Source organism: Squalius cephalus (assembly GCF_949319135.1).
Source record: "Squalius cephalus genome assembly, chromosome: 3".
NCBI lineage: Eukaryota > Metazoa > Chordata > Actinopteri > Cypriniformes > Leuciscidae > Squalius > Squalius cephalus.
Window position 1 is genome coordinate 17034525 of NC_137124.1, and position 19530 is coordinate 17054054.

Sequence of the window (19530 nt, forward strand, 5' to 3'; positions counted from 1 at the left end):
ATGATAAAGGTAAACATTCAGCACCACTGATCATCTCACCTGTCAGTTACAATGAATAAATTACACCCAAATGAAAGGTCCTAGATGATGACTTTTTAAAATATAATCATGAATCTGAATCAGGATATATGTATGTGCTTTTGCTTAAAGATTGATATATGTGCATTTTTGATTACAGACTGTACAAGTCTATATACTGCAGTAATTGTAAATGTTTAGCATTTTTGTAGGAAATTCTTTTATGCATGTCAGAGTGTAATGATGTGATGCTGACCTGTAAAGAATCATACCTTTTCAATTATTGCCTGGCATAATAAAAAATCTGAACTTTATCCATGAAATATCTTTCATTTATTTAACAGGTTTACGTACATTGTTACTACATTATTACATACATTATTGTACATAATAAGTTGTGATGATAGCTAATTGCAACAATAATTCCTATAGTGTATAACACATGTTTTCGTATTTTAAGTATGAATGCATGATTTAAAAAGTGTGGACCCCTCTACTATAGCCCCCATATTAGTTCAGGTTAATCTTAACTTTGGGCACACTATTTTCTGATTAGTCTCATGCCACTAGATGGCAGCAGTATACAGTAGGAGTAGTATGAGCAGTTTCTACATGGTATACCCGTGAGCGCACCATACACACTCCTTCATGTTCTGCTGCATGCAATAACAATTCTACACCCATTAACAACAGCAAGAGGAGCAATTTAATAAGCTCTGTGCGCTCAAGCATGACTCATTTATTCAAGAGGCCAGATGTGTGCTTTATTTACCGTGAGATGTGCTCTTGCACTATGAAATTCATCAGTCAACAGGTCATATATGATACGAAGCTAAAGAGTGACTAAAACATAGTCGTAAACGTTTTGAAATGGATTTTTATTATATATTTCGTGAATTATATATATATATATATATAATTCACGAAATAAATAAATAAATATATATATATATTTAAGTGATGTCACACATCACATGTAATAAACTTAAAAGAACTGAAGGGTGTCCAATGCTGTCGTCAAAACTAAAGCACTTTTAAGCTCATAAATAAGTCAACACTATCTTGCTCAATAATTCATAAATCATAGATTTGATAGCATGTTGTTGTCTTCGTATAAAGTTTCTCAAAGCACGATTAGAAATGATTGGCTATAAAATATATTAACCAACTGTACTTGTAAATAGTGCATTGACTTAATAATAAAAAAAAAATAATCCTTCTGTCGTTATGTATCAATTTATTACACATTTGCATATCACAAATATGCTTATATAATAAGGCCTTAATTGTTATTGACGTTTATGGCTAATTGTGTTAGTGGCAATTTGGCAAATTGGCATTGCCAAAGATTCTCGACTGACTGAGCTCGATTAATTTAATAATGCAGTCGTTTTAAAAAAATTCAAGCAAATTTGTTCTTTGAAATTTTTAAATAATAATATTGTGTAATTCGCACACTTTGAAATAATATTAAGTTCTAAAACTAGCGAATTACTGCCTAAATAAAAAAATATTGCTTTTATTGTTAGCCAACAAAGGTAGCCTACAGTTATATAAACCGGGGCTAAAAGTGTGGGGGCGTGGTGCCCCGTTTCATTCACATCAAAGTCGCTTGGCGTGCGCGCGCCCCTGCAGGTGATCTGCCGCCGCTGCTGCTGCTGGACCCGCCCAGGTGAGTCGCTTCCAATAAGAGCTCAAACTCAACTCTGCACACATTTCCTGCGACTTACATACACAAATACCAGTAGGGGCTCCCCGTTTAGTCGCTTTCAAAAACACGAGGAGAGTTGAGCAGTCGCATCCGTGAATTTTAGGAAATTTACAAAAGACTGAAAACTGGAAGGAGGTGAAGCGAAGACTCGATAAGTTTATACCTGTAGAGCAGCGCAGGTAAGCTGGGTTGAATAACGATAAACGACATGGTGGTAAATGTATGATATTGATTGTACTTTAAAATGATAAATAACTGTATAAGATATAGTTTTAGATAGCGCGTATGGGCTCACTTTTCTATGTGAAATGTATTCTCCGCAGTCCGACTGTAGCGGAAGATGTACACTATCATTTACACTAGTTCAACTTCACCAAACATACTGACGCAAGACTTGCTCTTGCAAAACACACTTTAAGCAGACATTGATCAGATTATATAAATATATCTGTCGTTGACATCGCTTCTCATTTCTTATCTGAAACAGGAATGTGATGCATTACTGAAAATGAGGCCAGACATCAGTATGGAGGAAGCGACGTACGAGACCTGAAGATCGGTCACGCGCCAGACGCGCAACGGGGATTTGCGTGTTGCTCTTCTTAACTTGATCGAAAGGCGGGACACTTTTTACTGCCAAAAAATTTCAGTGACCAATTGACCTCGAAACTGGAGTGTTGCGTGACCGTCAGAGATATGTAAACACTCGTGGTAGAATTTAGAGTGCGCGAGAATGTCATTCGGGACCTTCGTTATGGACCAAGATGACTTGGACCCGGAGGCTTCAGATTCTCTTATGCACGGGATTCACGGAGCGCACCGCGCCAGGCCGTCCTCTTACCGGGCGCTGCGCAGCGCCGTGTCCAGCCTGGCGCGAATAGATGACTTTATCTGCGAGAAGATCGGCTCAGGTTTCTTCTCAGAGGTTTTCAAGGTAAATATTTGTCATGCTATTTGTTTGCTGATCCATTTTGCACATTGCACGTGCAGTGTTATAAATGAACATTTTATGTAAAAATGTTTTTGTTATGCAGTATATTTGTTTATATCATACAGTATGTGTTAGTCTTTAACTTGTCTTAGTATATTGAACGGATGCCTTTTTTTCCTTTTCACTTTCCACCTTCTTAATCTTGTATGGTATGCTGTAATATCTGTAATATTTTCTAATAGCAAGCGCCAGGATTTAAATGAAATGCATTTATTCATTTTTTGTAGTATTAGTTGGCTTGTCTACAGTAATACTGTGTTTGATAAAATTACTGAAATCTGTATTGTATTATCAAAAGGTGTTAAAAAAACATCCTTTATTGATAACCTTAGGCTAACCTAATCCCTATGCAATTACTAAGTTCTACTCTTTATTTCCATTCTGTTATGTAATCCTGTTCATTCACTTATAATGAAATTAAGTTCCTAAGCTAGAGCAGAGCATATTTGTGGTATACACCTGTATGCAAGTTCTTAATCAAATGAACATTACAGAGCTCAAAAGGTACTACATAACAGAAATGATCCTGTTATAAAGTGACTTTTGGCAACTGTAACCATTTTTTCACTTCAAGCTGACTTTATGATTGTGCCTCCAGGTTTTGTAGCCCTGTTTATTTATGGCCCATTTCACATTCTCAATGACTGATTTAGACAATTTATGAACCTCTTTGCAAAATTCAGATGATAACAACAGTCTTCACATTCTGGCTGTCCTCTTTCTGCTAGAGAAAAGGGGTCGTGACCTGTGTAAGGACAGTAGGTCTGTGTTGGTGTGAAAGTGGATACCCGTTGACAAGGTGCGCAGGTGTGCTGGAAACTCTACTCCCGTGTTTGTGTGCGTGCATGTGAGACCGAGACTGACAGAGAGAGAAGAGACCTAATTAGCATCCCTCATAGTTCACCCTGCAGGCCAATTTACTGACCAGACTCCAAATATGGCAATAACTTCCTGCCGGTTATTGCCTGCGAGAATGTCATTGCTGATTAGGTCAATATATATGCAAATATGTGGTCGCTGCTTTTTATTTCTGTTTGTAGTGCAAGGGTTATGAAAGATGTAAATATGACATGTATAATTATGTACAACCTCAGTTAATAGTCCACAGTTATAATCATTTTAGTTTGTTTTCAACAGGTTCTTTGCATAATGGCCTACAACAATACTATTGAGCAATCTTGCAGTGCCTATACCTGTCGTGACAGATCCTTCAGGTGCTGTTTTTATTTTTCAAAGACTGTGTCAACAGTAAGGACTTGCACTTCTAGAAAGAAAAAGGTTCTTTCATTCTCTTCTAATTGTTTGGTCAGAAAATCCTTTCTTGCATTGGTTCGGATAATGGCTTGGTTTATATTTGGTTGATTGACTACTGCATTTCTCTGCCTTTTTCTGCCTACCTTGATAAATCCAAAACAAGTGATGAAAGATGAGATAATTTTGCGTTGCTCTTGGTTTGATGCACACCTCATTGTGGGATCAGCAGGCTTTCTCATTTTAGGCTGTGCCAAGACGAAGTAGCTATTAATGTGAGATTCCTCTACACAAATATGATGGAGGTGGAGAACAAGAATTAAATCATTTGACCTTATAACTCGCAAAAAAATAATCATTCAACATGGTTTATTTGCTTTGAAACCCCTGTGTGGAAAATACACAAAAGCTCCAAAATGTATTTGGATACTTAAAAATACATGAATGTCAATGCATTAGATGCCATTTGTTTAAAAATTGCAAAACATTTTGGAAAGTTTGCAAATGATAAAACATTCACATTACATTTACATTTGCAGTTGACAGACACTTATATCCAAAGCAACTTATGGTGCATTAAATGTACATTACATGTTGTATCAGCGCATGCATTCACTGAGAACCAAACCTATGAAGCTGTTTTGCTAGCACTGTGCTCTACCAGATAAAAAGTCAAGATATGCAAAAAGAAAAGCGAAGGAAAGGTATAGCATCACTTGTTTTCTTTGGGGGACAGTTTTCTTATTGGATGAATAACGACGCAGAGTTCTCAATGGAGATTTGGGTTCTCTTTTTAATACCTTTACCTTTGAGCATTGTGTTGAGGTCCTTGTATCGAGTGTGCTCATTAAGTGTTAGTGTGTTCCTGAAATACAGTAATGAGTCTGGTGACTGCACGCTGATCTGCTTTTGACAAAGGGGTGATGTCACGGCAACGCGTCTTGGGTTCTGTAAATTAGAAAAGACGCTCATCGGTGGGATCTGGTTCCCTCTTGGTGTCACGCGGTTTAAAAATGGGCTCTCTTCCATTAAATATAGATATGAAGAGTGTGGTTAAAAGTACACACTGGCAGTGGGGTTTTCAGTAGAAAGGGATTTGCGAAATGATCATTAAAGACATGTTCTCATTGGTCAGACAGTTTGAGGTTGTAAACAATTTGCAAGCTAGTTTTGACATGATTTCGAAAGCCTGAAGTCCCCCTTTGGTGCTTCCCTTTTGCATTCTCTCTCTCTCTCTCTCCTATTTTCTCTTTCTATTCTTGTTCTTTGGTGTCTCTTGCTAGTCAGGGCATGCATACATGTCAAGCTCTATTGCTGCCTTAGAGCTCCTGCATGTTTGTTTGAGTTTGCGTATGTTTTAAATATCAGTGCAGTCTGAACAATTTGAAGTCTATTTGTGAATGCATTTTCATACATTTTGCAGGTGTGTGTTTGTGATATTAAGCTTTGGTTGGAGGGTGGTTAAAGATTTCTGCTCATAACCCAAAAGTTCTAGGTAGAAGTTTATCTCTTGTGTTGCGGTTAGGGTTAGGGTTTGGTAACCTAAAAACCTAAAAAGTAACTTTGTCCTTAAATGAAATGTTTTCACTTTGGATCAAATGTAGGGCTACACAATATATATATAATAAATTAAATATTTCATCATGGATGTTAATTTCCTATCAATTAACATCAAAAGAGTCAATCAAAAGAAACGTTAACCTTTTAAAACACTAATAATTTAACACTGCGAAATGAAGAATAAAACATTCTTACAGTATATTATAAAATTGAGATGCCTAAATTCACGCATTTAAAATGATTGATCTTATTTTTTGTTACTTTTTTTATTTTTATTTATTTAGACAAAATAGTATAGAATTTAAATATCTGGTATTCAATATCTGGTATATATATCTGCCATATCACTAAAAAAATTGGACAGAAGTTTAATATCAGTGCATCCTTAAAAATGCCTCATAGGTAAACTGGGTGTCAATGCCAGTGTTTTCTTTATACTAACTAACGTTATTTGAATGTAAAACAAAGTATAGGATCATGGTAAGCTTCCATCTGTGGAAGCTGTGAAGAAGGAAAATGTCGTGTGTGTCTGATAATGTTTTAGGGCCTGTTAAGTGCTCTGTGGGGCTCTATTGGGTCTCTGGCAGTGTGCTTTGGTGTGTGAGTGGGTGGAAATGATGCTCTGTTAAGTGCTGTCTCAGACCACCTGTCTAAACTGCAATATGAGAAGTATGCTGCTGATAGAAATTAAATTCATCATACATACACACTCATCCAAACTCTTATACCTCTGTTTTTCATGCACTCAACAGCATATAAAGCAACCTCATTGTGCATTCAACAACTGTTTGCCTTGTCACGTGTAGTGCAAGTGTGTGTGTTCGTGTATTAAGAGTGTGCAGGGTCCATGGAGATGCGACCTGGCAGGTAGTGCACATGCTCTAAGTGTGATACATTACGCAGGGACAATTATGTGGGCAACCCCAGTTAAAATTGTGCCCTCAATCCCACACACACCTCTTCTGCCTCTCAAAAACAAATTCTGTACAGCTAATTTGATATGCATGGATTCTGTCCTCATAGAATTCCATGGAAAGCTCCACAGAATTTGAACAGCTGTCATTCACAAAGCTCTATACAACCCCTTCCCCTTGTTTGCTTGAAAAGAAGACTTTCTCTCAGTTGCCTCAAGGACCTCAATTCTCACTGCACAGATATTTTTATCACTGGATGCCGAAATGCATATTATGTGTGTTTAAGGCGTCTTCTGTATCCATCCCTGAGAATGCACTGTTTACCTTTGATAAAAGCAGTGTATTGGACACACACCCTCAGATGTGCGAGCAATCGTTCACTCTCCATCATTCTAGCTGCAGGGCTGAGTTTTATCAGATAATTTATGGATTTTAAAGTTTCCAGCTATTGATCTTCTTGAGACTCATAAAAGCAGATAATGGTGCTCATTGTTATCATGATATCTTAGCCTGCACGCTTTGGCGCTGCAGACAAGTTCAGCCAGCCAGACGGCACGGCACAGGTTTGGGTGTCACCAATCAGGGATGGGTTTCTGCCTTTGCTTTATTAGAATGTCATATTGCTTTTGTATAGACATTCAAAGATAAAGAACACACTTGATGCAGAGAGTTTCAGTCCTTGAGGGAAAATCTTGCTCTGGGTTACCTTTTTTTTTTTTTTTTTGAAAATGTCTGTCATCGAGGGAACATGTTCAGACAACATTAGACTTAGTCAATAGCATACTTTTTTAATTTGTAGTGATGAAACAAGACACGCATTATAATTTCTGCCCCATAAATCTTTTTTTTTTTTTTTTTAAAGTTGCCATGAACCATAATATAATGGTTCTCAGTTCAACTGTATGTGTCACTCAACAATTTTGTGTTGTTTTTTTATGCTTGTTAGATTATCGCTGCATTAGCTAAATAATCTCCAGCTTGAAATCAAGCAGTGTGTTGTGGGTCTGTTTCGAATTTCCTTTGAGATGTGACCTGATGAGCCACTCCAAAATTGGAAAGATAATGAATACATTTTGACTTGTGATGATGTTACTTAAAAAAAATTCTGTCATTTACTCACCCTCAAGTTGTTCCAAACCTGTGTAAATGAAAGTTATTTTTTAAGAATATGGGTAACCAAACAGTTGATGGACCCCATTGACTTCCATAGTATAGAACTTTTTTTTTTTCATGGAAGTCAACTGTTTGGTTACAGACATTCTTCAAAATATCTTCTTTTGTGTTCAGCAGAAGAAAGAAATTCATACAGGATTGGAACAACTTGAGGGGGAGTAAATAATGACAGAATTTTAAATTTTGGGAGACTGACCATGTGAACTGAAAAAGGTCTAACAGGGTTAGTGTCACAAATTTGCCTATATTTGATTAGTAACGTACAAATAGTACACAATCTATTTCATGTAACTTTCTTTGTTTTAAAAAATTCAACTTTAAAACTTTTTTTTCTAAATTTTAAATTCTACATTTTCGATACAGACTCAACTCTATGTCCTCTTGAGTGCAGAGAATGTCTCCTGCAGCCAGGGACTTTGAAGTGTGGGATGAATCAGAAGGCTGTGTGTGTGTGTGTGTGTGTGAGGAAGAGCGAGAGAAAAGGGCCAGAGATCTCTGTCCAGCTGCCCCAGACATGAATAGACCTCTAAAGTCTGTCTGTGACACAAGTGTTTTCTCTCGCTCTCTTTCTCTGAAGGTGCAGCATCGTATCACCGGGCAGGTGATGGCTCTGAAGATGAACACCATGGCTAGTAACAGAGCCAACATGCTGAAGGAGGTACAGCTGATGAACCGCCTCAGACATCCCAACATACTCAGGTCTGCAACACCTACATCTACATTCACTGACAACAGGGCTGGCTGACACTGAATGTTCACAATATACATGCAGTGGTGATTTGGCGATTAGATTTCATAAAGAATGTGCTACTAAAATGTTCATTTTGTGGAAAAATTTCTTTCTTTTTAACTGTTTTTTCTGTACTTATTGCATTAAACTTGCCACAATAGATGTTTTATATGAGGGTTTCTCTGATTGGAAAATAAACATCCTTTTAAGCCATTTAAAAAAAAATCCATACATGTATTTTATTCAACAAGGATGCCGCAAATTAATAGTAAAGACTTGATTTGAAATAGAATTTTCTATTTCAAATAAATGCTGCTCTCTTTTGGACTTTCTATTCATCAAAGTATCCTGAAACTGTGATCCTTTATCATGGTTTCCACAAAATGATTAGGCAGCACAACTGTTTTCAACATTGATAATAATAAGAAATTATTCTTGCACCAAATCAGCATATAAGAATGATTTCTGAAGGACCATGTGACACTGAAGACTGGAGTAATGGCTGATGAAAATTCAGCTTTGCCATTAAAGGAGAACTCCGGTCAATTTTAACATTGAGCTCATTTTTTTGTAAATTTGGAGTGCTGTCAGTACAGAGAACAACGACAAAAATCGGTGTTGCCTACACCGTGTTATCCTCTTTTTAAAATTTGCACCCTGTTGACTTCAATGGGGCAAGTTTTAAACCTGCTTTTAGCCTCTTAACATCCTTGATGTGTCATTACAAGTGCACAGGTCATGTGAGTGATTCCTTCGGAGTGAACGCGGGTCAATCTGACTGCAGTAGATGTGAAAGATATGAATAAAAATGATATTTATTCAGCCAGCGCTCATACCTGTATTTACATCCTGTTTTCGGTCAAAGTCCATAGTAATCGATTGTCGAGTTCACGCGCATTGGTTTAGTACCTATGATCATGCATGAGTTCTCCTTTAATATATTTTAAAGTGTAATTTATTTCTGTAAAGTAATTGTAATATTTCACATTATCTGTATTTTTGATCAAATAAATGCAGCCTTGTTGAGCATGAGACTTAATTCAAAAAACGTTTACCTATTTTACCGGCCCCAAACTTATGAATTGTGGTGTATATTTTAAATGTATATCGAACAAATATCAAAACACAAACCCTTATACATATCTCTTAATTTTCTCAGTTCTTTTAGTTGTGATAATGCAAAATTAAATTGCATAATTATTTATGCAAAACATTAAGTATATTATAATTAAAAGTGCTGTAATCAATTTCAGCCATTTTGATCATTTTTGTCAGGCTTTGCCACTGAGTTAGATTGAACCCCATCACTTCATGGTACCACCTCAGTACATGTGTTGTGAGTTATTTGGTAAATAAAATCACCAGTCTCCGGTCTAATGGCTCTCATATGTACTAACACAGCCTAAAGTCAGGGCGGAAAGAGAGTTTCCAACTAGATGTTTGTTCATTTTTATGAATTTCCAAGTGTTTCTTTGAATAATTCATTAATTTAGTTCTCATTTAGAAGTTTTATCCATTCTTGCCGCTAGAATGGAAATCATTTTTTGTTTTAAGTCCAGCTTACCTTGAGGACAAAGTCTGTGCTGTTGGGCAACAAACACTGCATTGTATGAGAACATGAATATTAATGTCACAGGATGGTGGCTTTTGTCTTGGTCATGCCTCCATAACGGCAGCCACTGTTTATATAGAGTAAAATATTGAATTGGAAGCTGATGAGTAAATGTTTGACACTGTATGAGGAGGGAACAACACATTGTTATCACCTATGAAATACAAATATATTAAGCTGAAACTAATCCCAGCATCAATGGTGTGTTTGTTTACATGTGCCAGGGCAAAAAGTCTAGGTTCTTTTGTCTGCTTAACCTGCACCATCTTGTGTGGTCTTGAATGTTTGAATTAAATGCATGTCTGTGTGTGTGTGTGTGTGTGTGAGAGAGAGAGAGAGTGTTTACATGCATGCTTAAGATTGCCTTCAAAATGCAGGTGTTCCAGCTCACATTCTTGAGATGGGTCACTCCTGAAGGAACTTGTTAGCACTTTCTCCTGTTTTTCCCCCCAACACCCTTACCCTGTTTCTCTGTGTGTGTCCCATCAGGTTTGTGGGAGTGTGTGTACATGAGGGACACCTTCATGCCCTGACAGAGGTAAAGTAGTGAGTGTTATGATACACACAGATACACTTGAGCCCAATTTGTCAAAGCTAATGCAGCGATAATCTAACAAGCATAAAAAAACAACACAAAATTGTTGAGTGAAAAAAACATCTGTATTTATCACTGAAGTTATGGCTATCTGTACTGGTTTTAATGATATACAATACCATTCAAAAGTTTGGGATGTGTGTTATTTTAAATACTTTTCAATACATTTTAAAATGTAGATTATTCCTGCAATATAGGAAGCATTTATTTTGCTTTATATACTTCATATATTTCAAAAGTTACGCATGATGCTCCTTTAAAATGTGTTTAAAACAAAGTATCTTAGGAGACAGTTAGGAACAGCCTTGATGTCGGGATGGAACCCTGACTCCCTAAATAGCCTTTTTTAGGGATTACTTCCTTTTATACAGTTTAATGTGCAGAGACAACTTTAATAAATTCATTGGTTTACTTGAGGTACAGTAGTAGCCAAAAGTGATGTTCGGAGGGGATATTTCTTTTTAATGGCCCTACAATTTTGTATTAAACCATCAAAATATAAGGAAAATAATTTATACTTTTTTTAAAATATAAATTTATCTGACAAAATTATTTGGCAAAAAAGGCAAACTACAGTTACAGGTTTTTACTTTACTATACAAACATATTTTTGTGTGTTATATATATATATATATATATATATATATATATATATATATATATATATATATATATATATATATATATATATATATATATATATATATATATATATATATATATATATATATATTAATATTATATTATTATTTTTTTTTTTTTTTTTTTTGTGTGACAGCCTGGTCAAAAATTATGCCCACACAATTTAGCATGTTTCATTGCATAAACGACACAAATAAAACAGTTGACTCTAAGCACAACTACACAATATGCTTACAAGGTCTTATACATTTCAGCTAAGATTGTTTTGAAAAATGTTTGTGTATGATGTAACATGAACAGGGTGATGAGCATAGTTAATATTAAACGTTCAGTTTGTAGCACCTGCTAATCAATTGATAGCGTTGTCATTTTTCTTATTGAAGTATCAATATCCCACATATAGTTTCATGGTTTAATTATTAGATTGACCTGTAGGAGTGTATGGGGATACTTTTGAAATCTATTACTTTTCTTAGCCTCTAATGGCTCAGAAATGACATACTTCACATTTAACATCAGGTAATGTTTGACCTCTGTGTGTATTGTAGTACATTAATGGCGGTAACCTGGAGCAGCTGCTGAACAGTGATGTGTTCCTGTCCTGGTCTGTGAGAATAAACCTCAGTCTGGACATTGCCAGAGGACTGCAGTACCTCCACAGCAAGGGCATATTTCACAGAGACCTTACGTCAAAGGTACACACACCGAAAAGGTGTTTATTCCAGAGACTTTGTGTCAAAGGTACACGTGCACACAAGTGTATACTCAGGAGACTTCACACTGGATGCGTACTGTTCACAACACAGCCATTTTAAGCAAATGTTTTTGTAAAATAATAAACACAAATACACGTTAAAACACATAAATGTGTATCTTTCGCTCTGAACGTGTTTTTTTGATTTGTAGAACTGTCTGGTACGCTGGGAGAACGGGCAGTGCAGTGCTGTGGTGGGGGACTTTGGCCTGGCAGAGAAAATTCCTGATCACAGGTCAGTAAATTGCATCTTCATAACTCACGAGATAAGATTAGATATATACCACACTCTTCCAGAGAGGGAGATGGAGGCAGCCAAAGACTGATTGATGAGCTTCCATTTTCCCATGAAGCACTTGTGTATATATAGGTGGAGAGTAAATGATTAAGAGCATGTGATGTAGTCAGCACATCTTCAGGTTTGTGCTGCCTCTACACAATCCAGCCCAGTCATGTCCTGTTGTTGTTTCAGTAGATGTGTACACAGAGCTACACGGGTGAATGAAATAGATGTTAAATACCTAAGATATGCTTGGGTTATGATGTTGACTTTTACCCTTAATGACCCAAGTATCTGTTCACACATGACGTGAAGCATGTACAGTTAATGCAGGAACGAACACACACACAAACAGATCAGTTCATGTCGGCTAGAATAGCAATGGGGAAAAATTCAAACGCCCATTAAACCCAACTAAGGTTCAAACTTCATGACAGACACTAAAGTACAAATAACAATTTCTACATATTAAAAAAATATTAAGACTTCATTAATGCATGCATACATTATAGTATTTCAATTTTAAAAAAAATATTAAAAAGATTATCAAATACCAAACACACTACTGTTAAAAAGGTTTGGGGTCAGTTAGATGGTAATAAGAAGAAATTAATACTTTTATTCAGCAAGGACATATTAAATTGATCAAAAGTGATCGTAAAGACATTCATGATGTTACACAAGATTAATTTTTGAAAGAAATACTGTTCTTTCTAACATTCTGTTCATCAAAGAATCCTTATAAAAAAGGAATCTCGGTTTACACATAAATATTAAGCAGTACTTCTGTTTTCAATATTGATGATAATAATAGGTTAAAAATGTGTCTTGAGTAGCAAGATCAGCATATCACAATGATTTCTGAAGGATCATGTGACACTGAAAGACTGGAGAAATGATGCTGAAAATTCAGCTTTGCATCACAGGAATAAATTACATTTCGAAAAATATATTAAAATATAATTTTAAATTGTAATAAGATTTTACAATATTACTGTTTTGACGGTAATTTTGAATAAATAAATGTAGTCTTGGGGAGTATAAGAGACTTTTTAAAAAGTCTTTCCAACCCTAAACTTTTGAACGGTAGTCTACCTACGAAGAGCACTTCAATATTCAGAAATCATATTTTTGAGAAATCTGATTGTCCATATATTGAAGCCAATATATGACCGTCCACAAGGGGATGGAAGCATATAAATGATATACATTATTCTTTCAAGAAATCACTCCCCTGAGATGTCCTAGTGTGAGGATGGCTGAAGGCTTTAATTGTGCAGATAAATGTATGCTCCTGGCAACTGTTCATGATACTGTTAAGTGGCTTTTAGGGAGGTAACTTGGCCCTTACCAGCACATCAATTAGATTTGAGGCATTTTATAGACAATACGAGGGGGGCTTCAAAGCATATTTTAAAGTGTATTGGTTAAAAAAAAAGTGTTTCACCTAAAGAAATGAATAATTTGTTTGTTTGTTTTTCACTTCAGAGATTGAAATTTTACGTGTCGCTGTGTTGAGTTTCGATTACAAAATAAATTAATCCTGTCTGACTACTAATAATGCATTCTACAACGTTATTAATAACTGAAAACTGTTACTTTTGTGAAATGACTGTCATGTCGGCCAGCACAACATAAGGGATTACTTTTAATGATATTCCAGTGCTTTTATATTTGACCTGAAACTGTTTGGCCAGTGCAGACCACCGTATGTAACAGTTAATCCATGTATCCTGTGGATTAACATTGCTTTTAGTGAAGCACTCATGCTGCGACATATTAAAGTGATTCCCTGCTTGTGTAATCCATTCCTCAGCATAGGGCCTCTGTCTAAACTTATGTTTGAGAGCAGAGGTTTGTACTGTAATCTCTGTTCAGCTTTCCTTTAATACATGGTCTCGGCCTGATGGGCTCGCGGATGTGTACCACAAGAACATGGTGTGTGTGATGTAAGTGCCATCAAAGAGCTATTTCTGTTCTGCCTTGGCCATCTTAGTGTCTTTTGTAAGAGAACGCCAATGTTCAGAATAGCATACTTCGCTTATTTTACAGTATTTATATTTACTGTGCATGGTATGCAATTACACTACCGTTCAAAAGTTTGAAGTCAGTTAGAAGGTCTTTTGAAAGGTCTCTTATGCTCACTAAGGCTGCAGTTATTTGTTCAAAAACACAGTAAAACGGTAATATTGTGAAATATCATTACAATTTATAATGTTTTCTATTTTAATTTATATTAAAATGTTATTTATTATTATGCCAGCAAAGCTGAATTTTCAGAAGCAGTCTTCAGTGTCACATGATCATTCAGAAATCATTCTAATATGCTGAGTTGCTGCTCAAGACACATTTCTTATTATTATCAGTGATGAAAACAGTTGTGCTGCTTAATTTTTGTGGAAATTGATAATGGATGAAATGGATTTTTCAGGTTTCTTTGATGAATGGAAAGTTCAATAACAGTAACATTAAATGTCTTTACTGTAACCTTTGATCAATTTAATGTATTCTTGATGAATAAAAGGATTAATTTCTTCCTAAAAAAAAAATCTTCCTGACCCCACACTTGAATGGTTGTGTACAACAGTTTACTGCATGAAGTACTGGCCCACAATGCAATGGGATTGACTTGACCTTCTCTTTCCAGTATGATGAATAAACTAGAATTCCGTTTGATTGAAAAAAACAAATGTTTAGACTTTTTTTTTACTAAAATTTAATTTAAAAATGTAAACAAGTTGTACTAACAAGGTGTTAATTATGCCACTTGCTCAATTAAACACTATTTGAAATGTGTATTGTGGAATAATGCCTTCTGTTTTGCTTACTAATTTAAACCGTATAGAGTATAAAGTAGTAGTAGTAGTAGTAGTAAGCCAGTGCTCCATTCTGAACATATCCAGTGTGTGTACATGTGATGTCAGTCATCAGGGACATGTTTCCGCCCCTGCATTCCTGTTTATTTTAATGGTGACAGAGTGTGTGTGAGAGAGAGAGGGGGAAAAAAGAAAGACTGCAAGCAAACTCAGAGTTGGGCTTAACCCTATTTTTTTCAATGTTGGTATTTTTTTTAAATGTTATGTAATTCATATTTTAGTGTGCTTGCAAATGCTTAGTTTACGTGTAAAACCACAAGTGTTTGTATATCTAAAAAAGTCCGAGCACATTGCTAAATGAAGGCTTTTTTGAAAGCTCTCCTAAAAAGGACAAAGTATTTCAGCAGTTTGCTGCGGTAGATTCCCTCACTCTGACTAGTCCAAATCCCCAAATGGTGTTTACACTGTCATACATTACTCCATTTATCTCCCTCTCTTCCCTTGTCTCCACTCTTCCCCTCTGTCTATTTATGCCAGTACACAGCCCCAGACCAAAATAAAACTGAGGAAGTGTCTCTCAGCAGTGTATGAGTGTGCCAGCTATAATTAAGATCTTACAAGGCCTTGTTTTGTTTTATTTTTATACATACATGCACACATAATCATGCTCTGGGTTAATGGACTGGGGGTTTGTGGGTGTTAAATGTGGAAATGGAGGAATTATAAAAAGATTAACAACTTGTAGGTTCCCTTTAAGTATGTTTTCGCTTTGTCTGTTTTCAGCGATGAGGCAGGGAAAGAGAGCTTGTCTGTCGTCGGCTCCCCCTACTGGATGGCTCCTGAAGTGCTCCGAGGAGAGCACTACAATGAAAAGGTCAAAAACACTATGATTGATTACCCACATACAGGCCAGAGTCCTTTTAAATGACTGTTTCACCCACATTACTAATCAGATTACTGGTATTTCACAGTATCAAATGCAAAGTTAGTGCCGTCATCCTCTTTGATTGAGAATATTGTTCTGTATTGTAATGTATGGGTTTTTAGAGACTCAAAACACTGTTTTATACAGGTGGATGTGTTTGCCTACGGTATCATTCTCTGTGAGATTATTGGCCGGATACAGGCGGATCCTGACTTCCTCCCACGGACAGAGGTGAAAAACTGAACATACAGCATCTTATATGCTCAGATCAAATGCTTTTGCAATTTAGAATCTTTTTAGAATTTTTTATTTAATTAAATATATTTAAATAATAAGACAAGTATGTTTTTGATATTTTTCCCTTTATTGCTGAGTGCTTTTATTCCTGAATTGCAGATAAAGTGTTTTATTGGTCGATATCTGTTTGGTTCACCCTTCCACCTAGTCTTCGAACGTCAGGCTAACTCCTGTCACCAGTCTCATGTACTCACCTGATTTATGAATGTGGATCATAGTTTACTCTGTGTGAGATAACAGCACTGGCTATGAAGCAGTGTTATGCTGAGCATAAAAGGTGTCCAATCATGTTGATAAGTTTAATCATTTGTTGTATTCAAGTAATTTCGTTAGTTTTTTATCCATGCTATTACATATAAATCATTGTTTGATTACTTTTTACAACCAAACACTAAACCAGTCTTTGTCAGGTGATTTATTTCTACAGTACAGCTTGTAATATCCAGCTGTGTATCAGCTTTGTACCTTTTTCCTTAAGACTGAAATAAGGTGGTGATTCTATGTTTCAGGACTTCGGTCTGGATGTGGAGGCCTTTCGGCAGATGGTGGGAGACTGTCCACCTCATTTCTTCAACCTCACAGTCATCTGCTGCAGTGTAAGATATCTTATCTACTGTCATGACAGATCATGCATCATCCTCCCCTGCAAATCACGTTTACACGCGCTTACAGCGGGTTTGTGCTTAGTTGAGCAATGACATAATATACATGACATAATGCGTAATCGAATATTTCAAAGATTAAATTCACATATTTTTGGAGCAAGCGCACAATGCCTGGGCAAATTGTAGTCTAACCATATTACATAAGATACCTACCATTGGAGAAGCGTAACCGTCAACTTGGATCATGTGTCCCTTGTAAGCTAATCACGTTAGAGCTTTAATGTCATTGATAAATATTTAATCCCAAACACATAAGCATACTGAACCTTCTCCTCCATTGACATCCATTTAAAAAACCTATTGTCCATTTGCCAGTTTACCGCTAATTTTTTTTTCCGCTACTCTTGAAGGCTCGCCTTACAAAGATCTGGTCTAATTCACATGCATAAATGCTGGTTAAAGCCAAGCTACATATATATTATTCAAGCCTGTTAGTCTGACTTCTCAAAAATATGGCCAATTTTAATCAGCCAAAAGTGTTTACATGACATTTAAAAAATTCTGAAATTATAACTTTGTCTCTTTCTTCTCTCCCAGATGAACCCAGAGAGTCGACCCTCATTCACAGAGCTGGTGGCCGAGCTGGAGAAGAGAGTGAGTGATCAGGAGCAGAGTGAATGTGTAGAGCCTGATGTACAGGGTGAGTCAGCAACAACAACAAAAAACATATAGCACAGGGAATGTGTTGCCAGAAGGCTTTTTTTCTTTCTTCTTTTCTTCTGTTCACATTTATGTAAATACTTCACATACATAATGCAAATTCATGTCAATAAAATCATGTAACAGTCATAATTTAGTTTTAGAATATTTAAGAAATACAATATATTTAGTTTCTATTTTAGTTTCTGTTTTATTTTTCCCTAAAAAAAAATTATTTTTATTTTTTTCTATTTTAATGGTTACATTTTAAAATTCAGTCATCAAAAAGAATGTCTAGCCTAATTAATTGAAACCATGAAACTACAATTTAACAACAATTTATTAAAAGTTTAACACAAATGTATTTTTAGTGCCCTATTTATTTTCCCCCATATTCCATGTTTTCCATTTTAATGGCTTAATTACATTTTAATAATCAAAAAGCATGTCTATTAATACATCTTTAACAATTTCATAATTTGTTTTATTTTTATTAACAAGTCAGTATGCGTTTCCTCATCATGAAACCATAATTTAATAACTATTATCATAGTGGTAAAAACTGAGCCTTAAATGAGTTTTTCTCTTCCCTTTCAGACCTGTTGTCCACAAACACAACGCCTTTGAGTCAAAAGCATTCTCTAGACATTCCTGCTTACCAGCGTCTCTGCCGTAGCAAGTCAGACGTGCTTCTCCCTCCGTCCCCTCTCCTGACTCAGACCACACCGATGCGAGTCAACCCCTTCTCCCAGCGCCAGGACCTCAACGGCGGTCGCATCAAGCTCTTTGACACCCCCAGCAAGTCTGTTATTTCCCTCACCTTTGCTCTCCCTCCACCTCCTGACCCCAGCAGCCCTGTCTCCGGTGACAAGGGCCCGCCCCATTTTCACAGACGCTGCCAATCACTGCCCTGCACGCCAGAAGACATCCAGTCTCTGCGTGACGCTGGTGACGGTGAGAAATGCAAGAATAATAAAAGTGTTAAGGACACGTATTTAAATCCAGCCAATGTAAATATGTTGGACATGGGAAGGGACAGTGTGTTGACCATGAGCAATGAGTGTATTGCTGACCTGTCTAATATTAGCGAGCTTGTTGATGCACCTGTTGAGGATGACAAGGAGAATCTTAAAATGAGAAGTCAAGAAGCTGTAGCCAATGACTCTGGTCTCCTGTTAGATGTAGAGTTGATGTCTCCAAACAAATCGATGTTTGAGGAGCCTATGGACTGCACCAGCTCTCCTGATACACTAGATGGCGCCGGCGTTACTTCAACAAAAACCTTCTCCAATGGCTGGAGCACCCCGGTCTCCAACGGACCGCCCTCTTTACCTCCGTTACTAGACACGGACAACAACAACAGCACCATTCCTATAAACCGATCTCTGGGATGGGGGGCTAACAACCCCAACGGTGCCACTACCCCTCTTACGCCTCCGGAACAGGATGAGGTCATATCCTGTCCGGGTTGCTGCCTAGCAGGGATGAGTTTCCCCTCTATTTGCGCACGTGGACCTCGGCAAAACCCCTATAAGAACTTGAATGGCGATGCGGCAGGGAAAAGGCTTCTGTGCAAGGCATTGCCGCCCTCGCCCACAGAGCCGAACATTGCTCTGCCAGGCACACGGACATAAATTATAACTGCATGTTATAAAAGTGAAGCACTATATTTAAAAAAATATGCTACTGCTTAATGCGCTTGTACTGCTCAGAAATGTCTTTCTGGAGGGAGACAACTCTGTATTATTGTTTAGACTAGGTGGATCATTTAGTATTCTGATCTAATGTCCTAGTCCTCTAAACTTGAACACTCCCATAGGTTTTAATGCCTTTCTAATGACACATGTTGTTAATATTTTTGTTATTTTTACTATTATTTGAATGGTTATGAAAATATTGAGTTGAGAAAAAATATGTATTATTTTATTAATGACATTAAATGATATGAGCTAACAGG

At 36.6% G+C, this 19530-nt stretch overlaps 1 protein-coding gene across 1 annotated transcript; it reads left to right on the forward strand.

Annotated features, from left to right (window-relative positions):
- The first annotated feature begins 1697 nt into the window (after positions 1 to 1697).
- tesk1b (testis associated actin remodelling kinase 1b) lies at positions 1698 to 19524 on the forward strand. The gene is made up of 11 exons (XM_079867135.1): positions 1698 to 1908; positions 2217 to 2663; positions 8196 to 8317; positions 10450 to 10498; positions 11746 to 11892; positions 12104 to 12186; positions 15831 to 15921; positions 16120 to 16203; positions 16779 to 16865; positions 17472 to 17574; positions 18171 to 19524. Exons 2-11 carry the CDS (start codon positions 2463 to 2465, stop codon positions 19205 to 19207), a joined length of 2004 nt encoding a protein of 667 aa, XP_079723261.1. The 5' UTR covers positions 1698 to 1908; positions 2217 to 2462; the 3' UTR covers positions 19208 to 19524.
- The last annotated feature ends 6 nt before the right edge of the window (positions 19525 to 19530 follow it).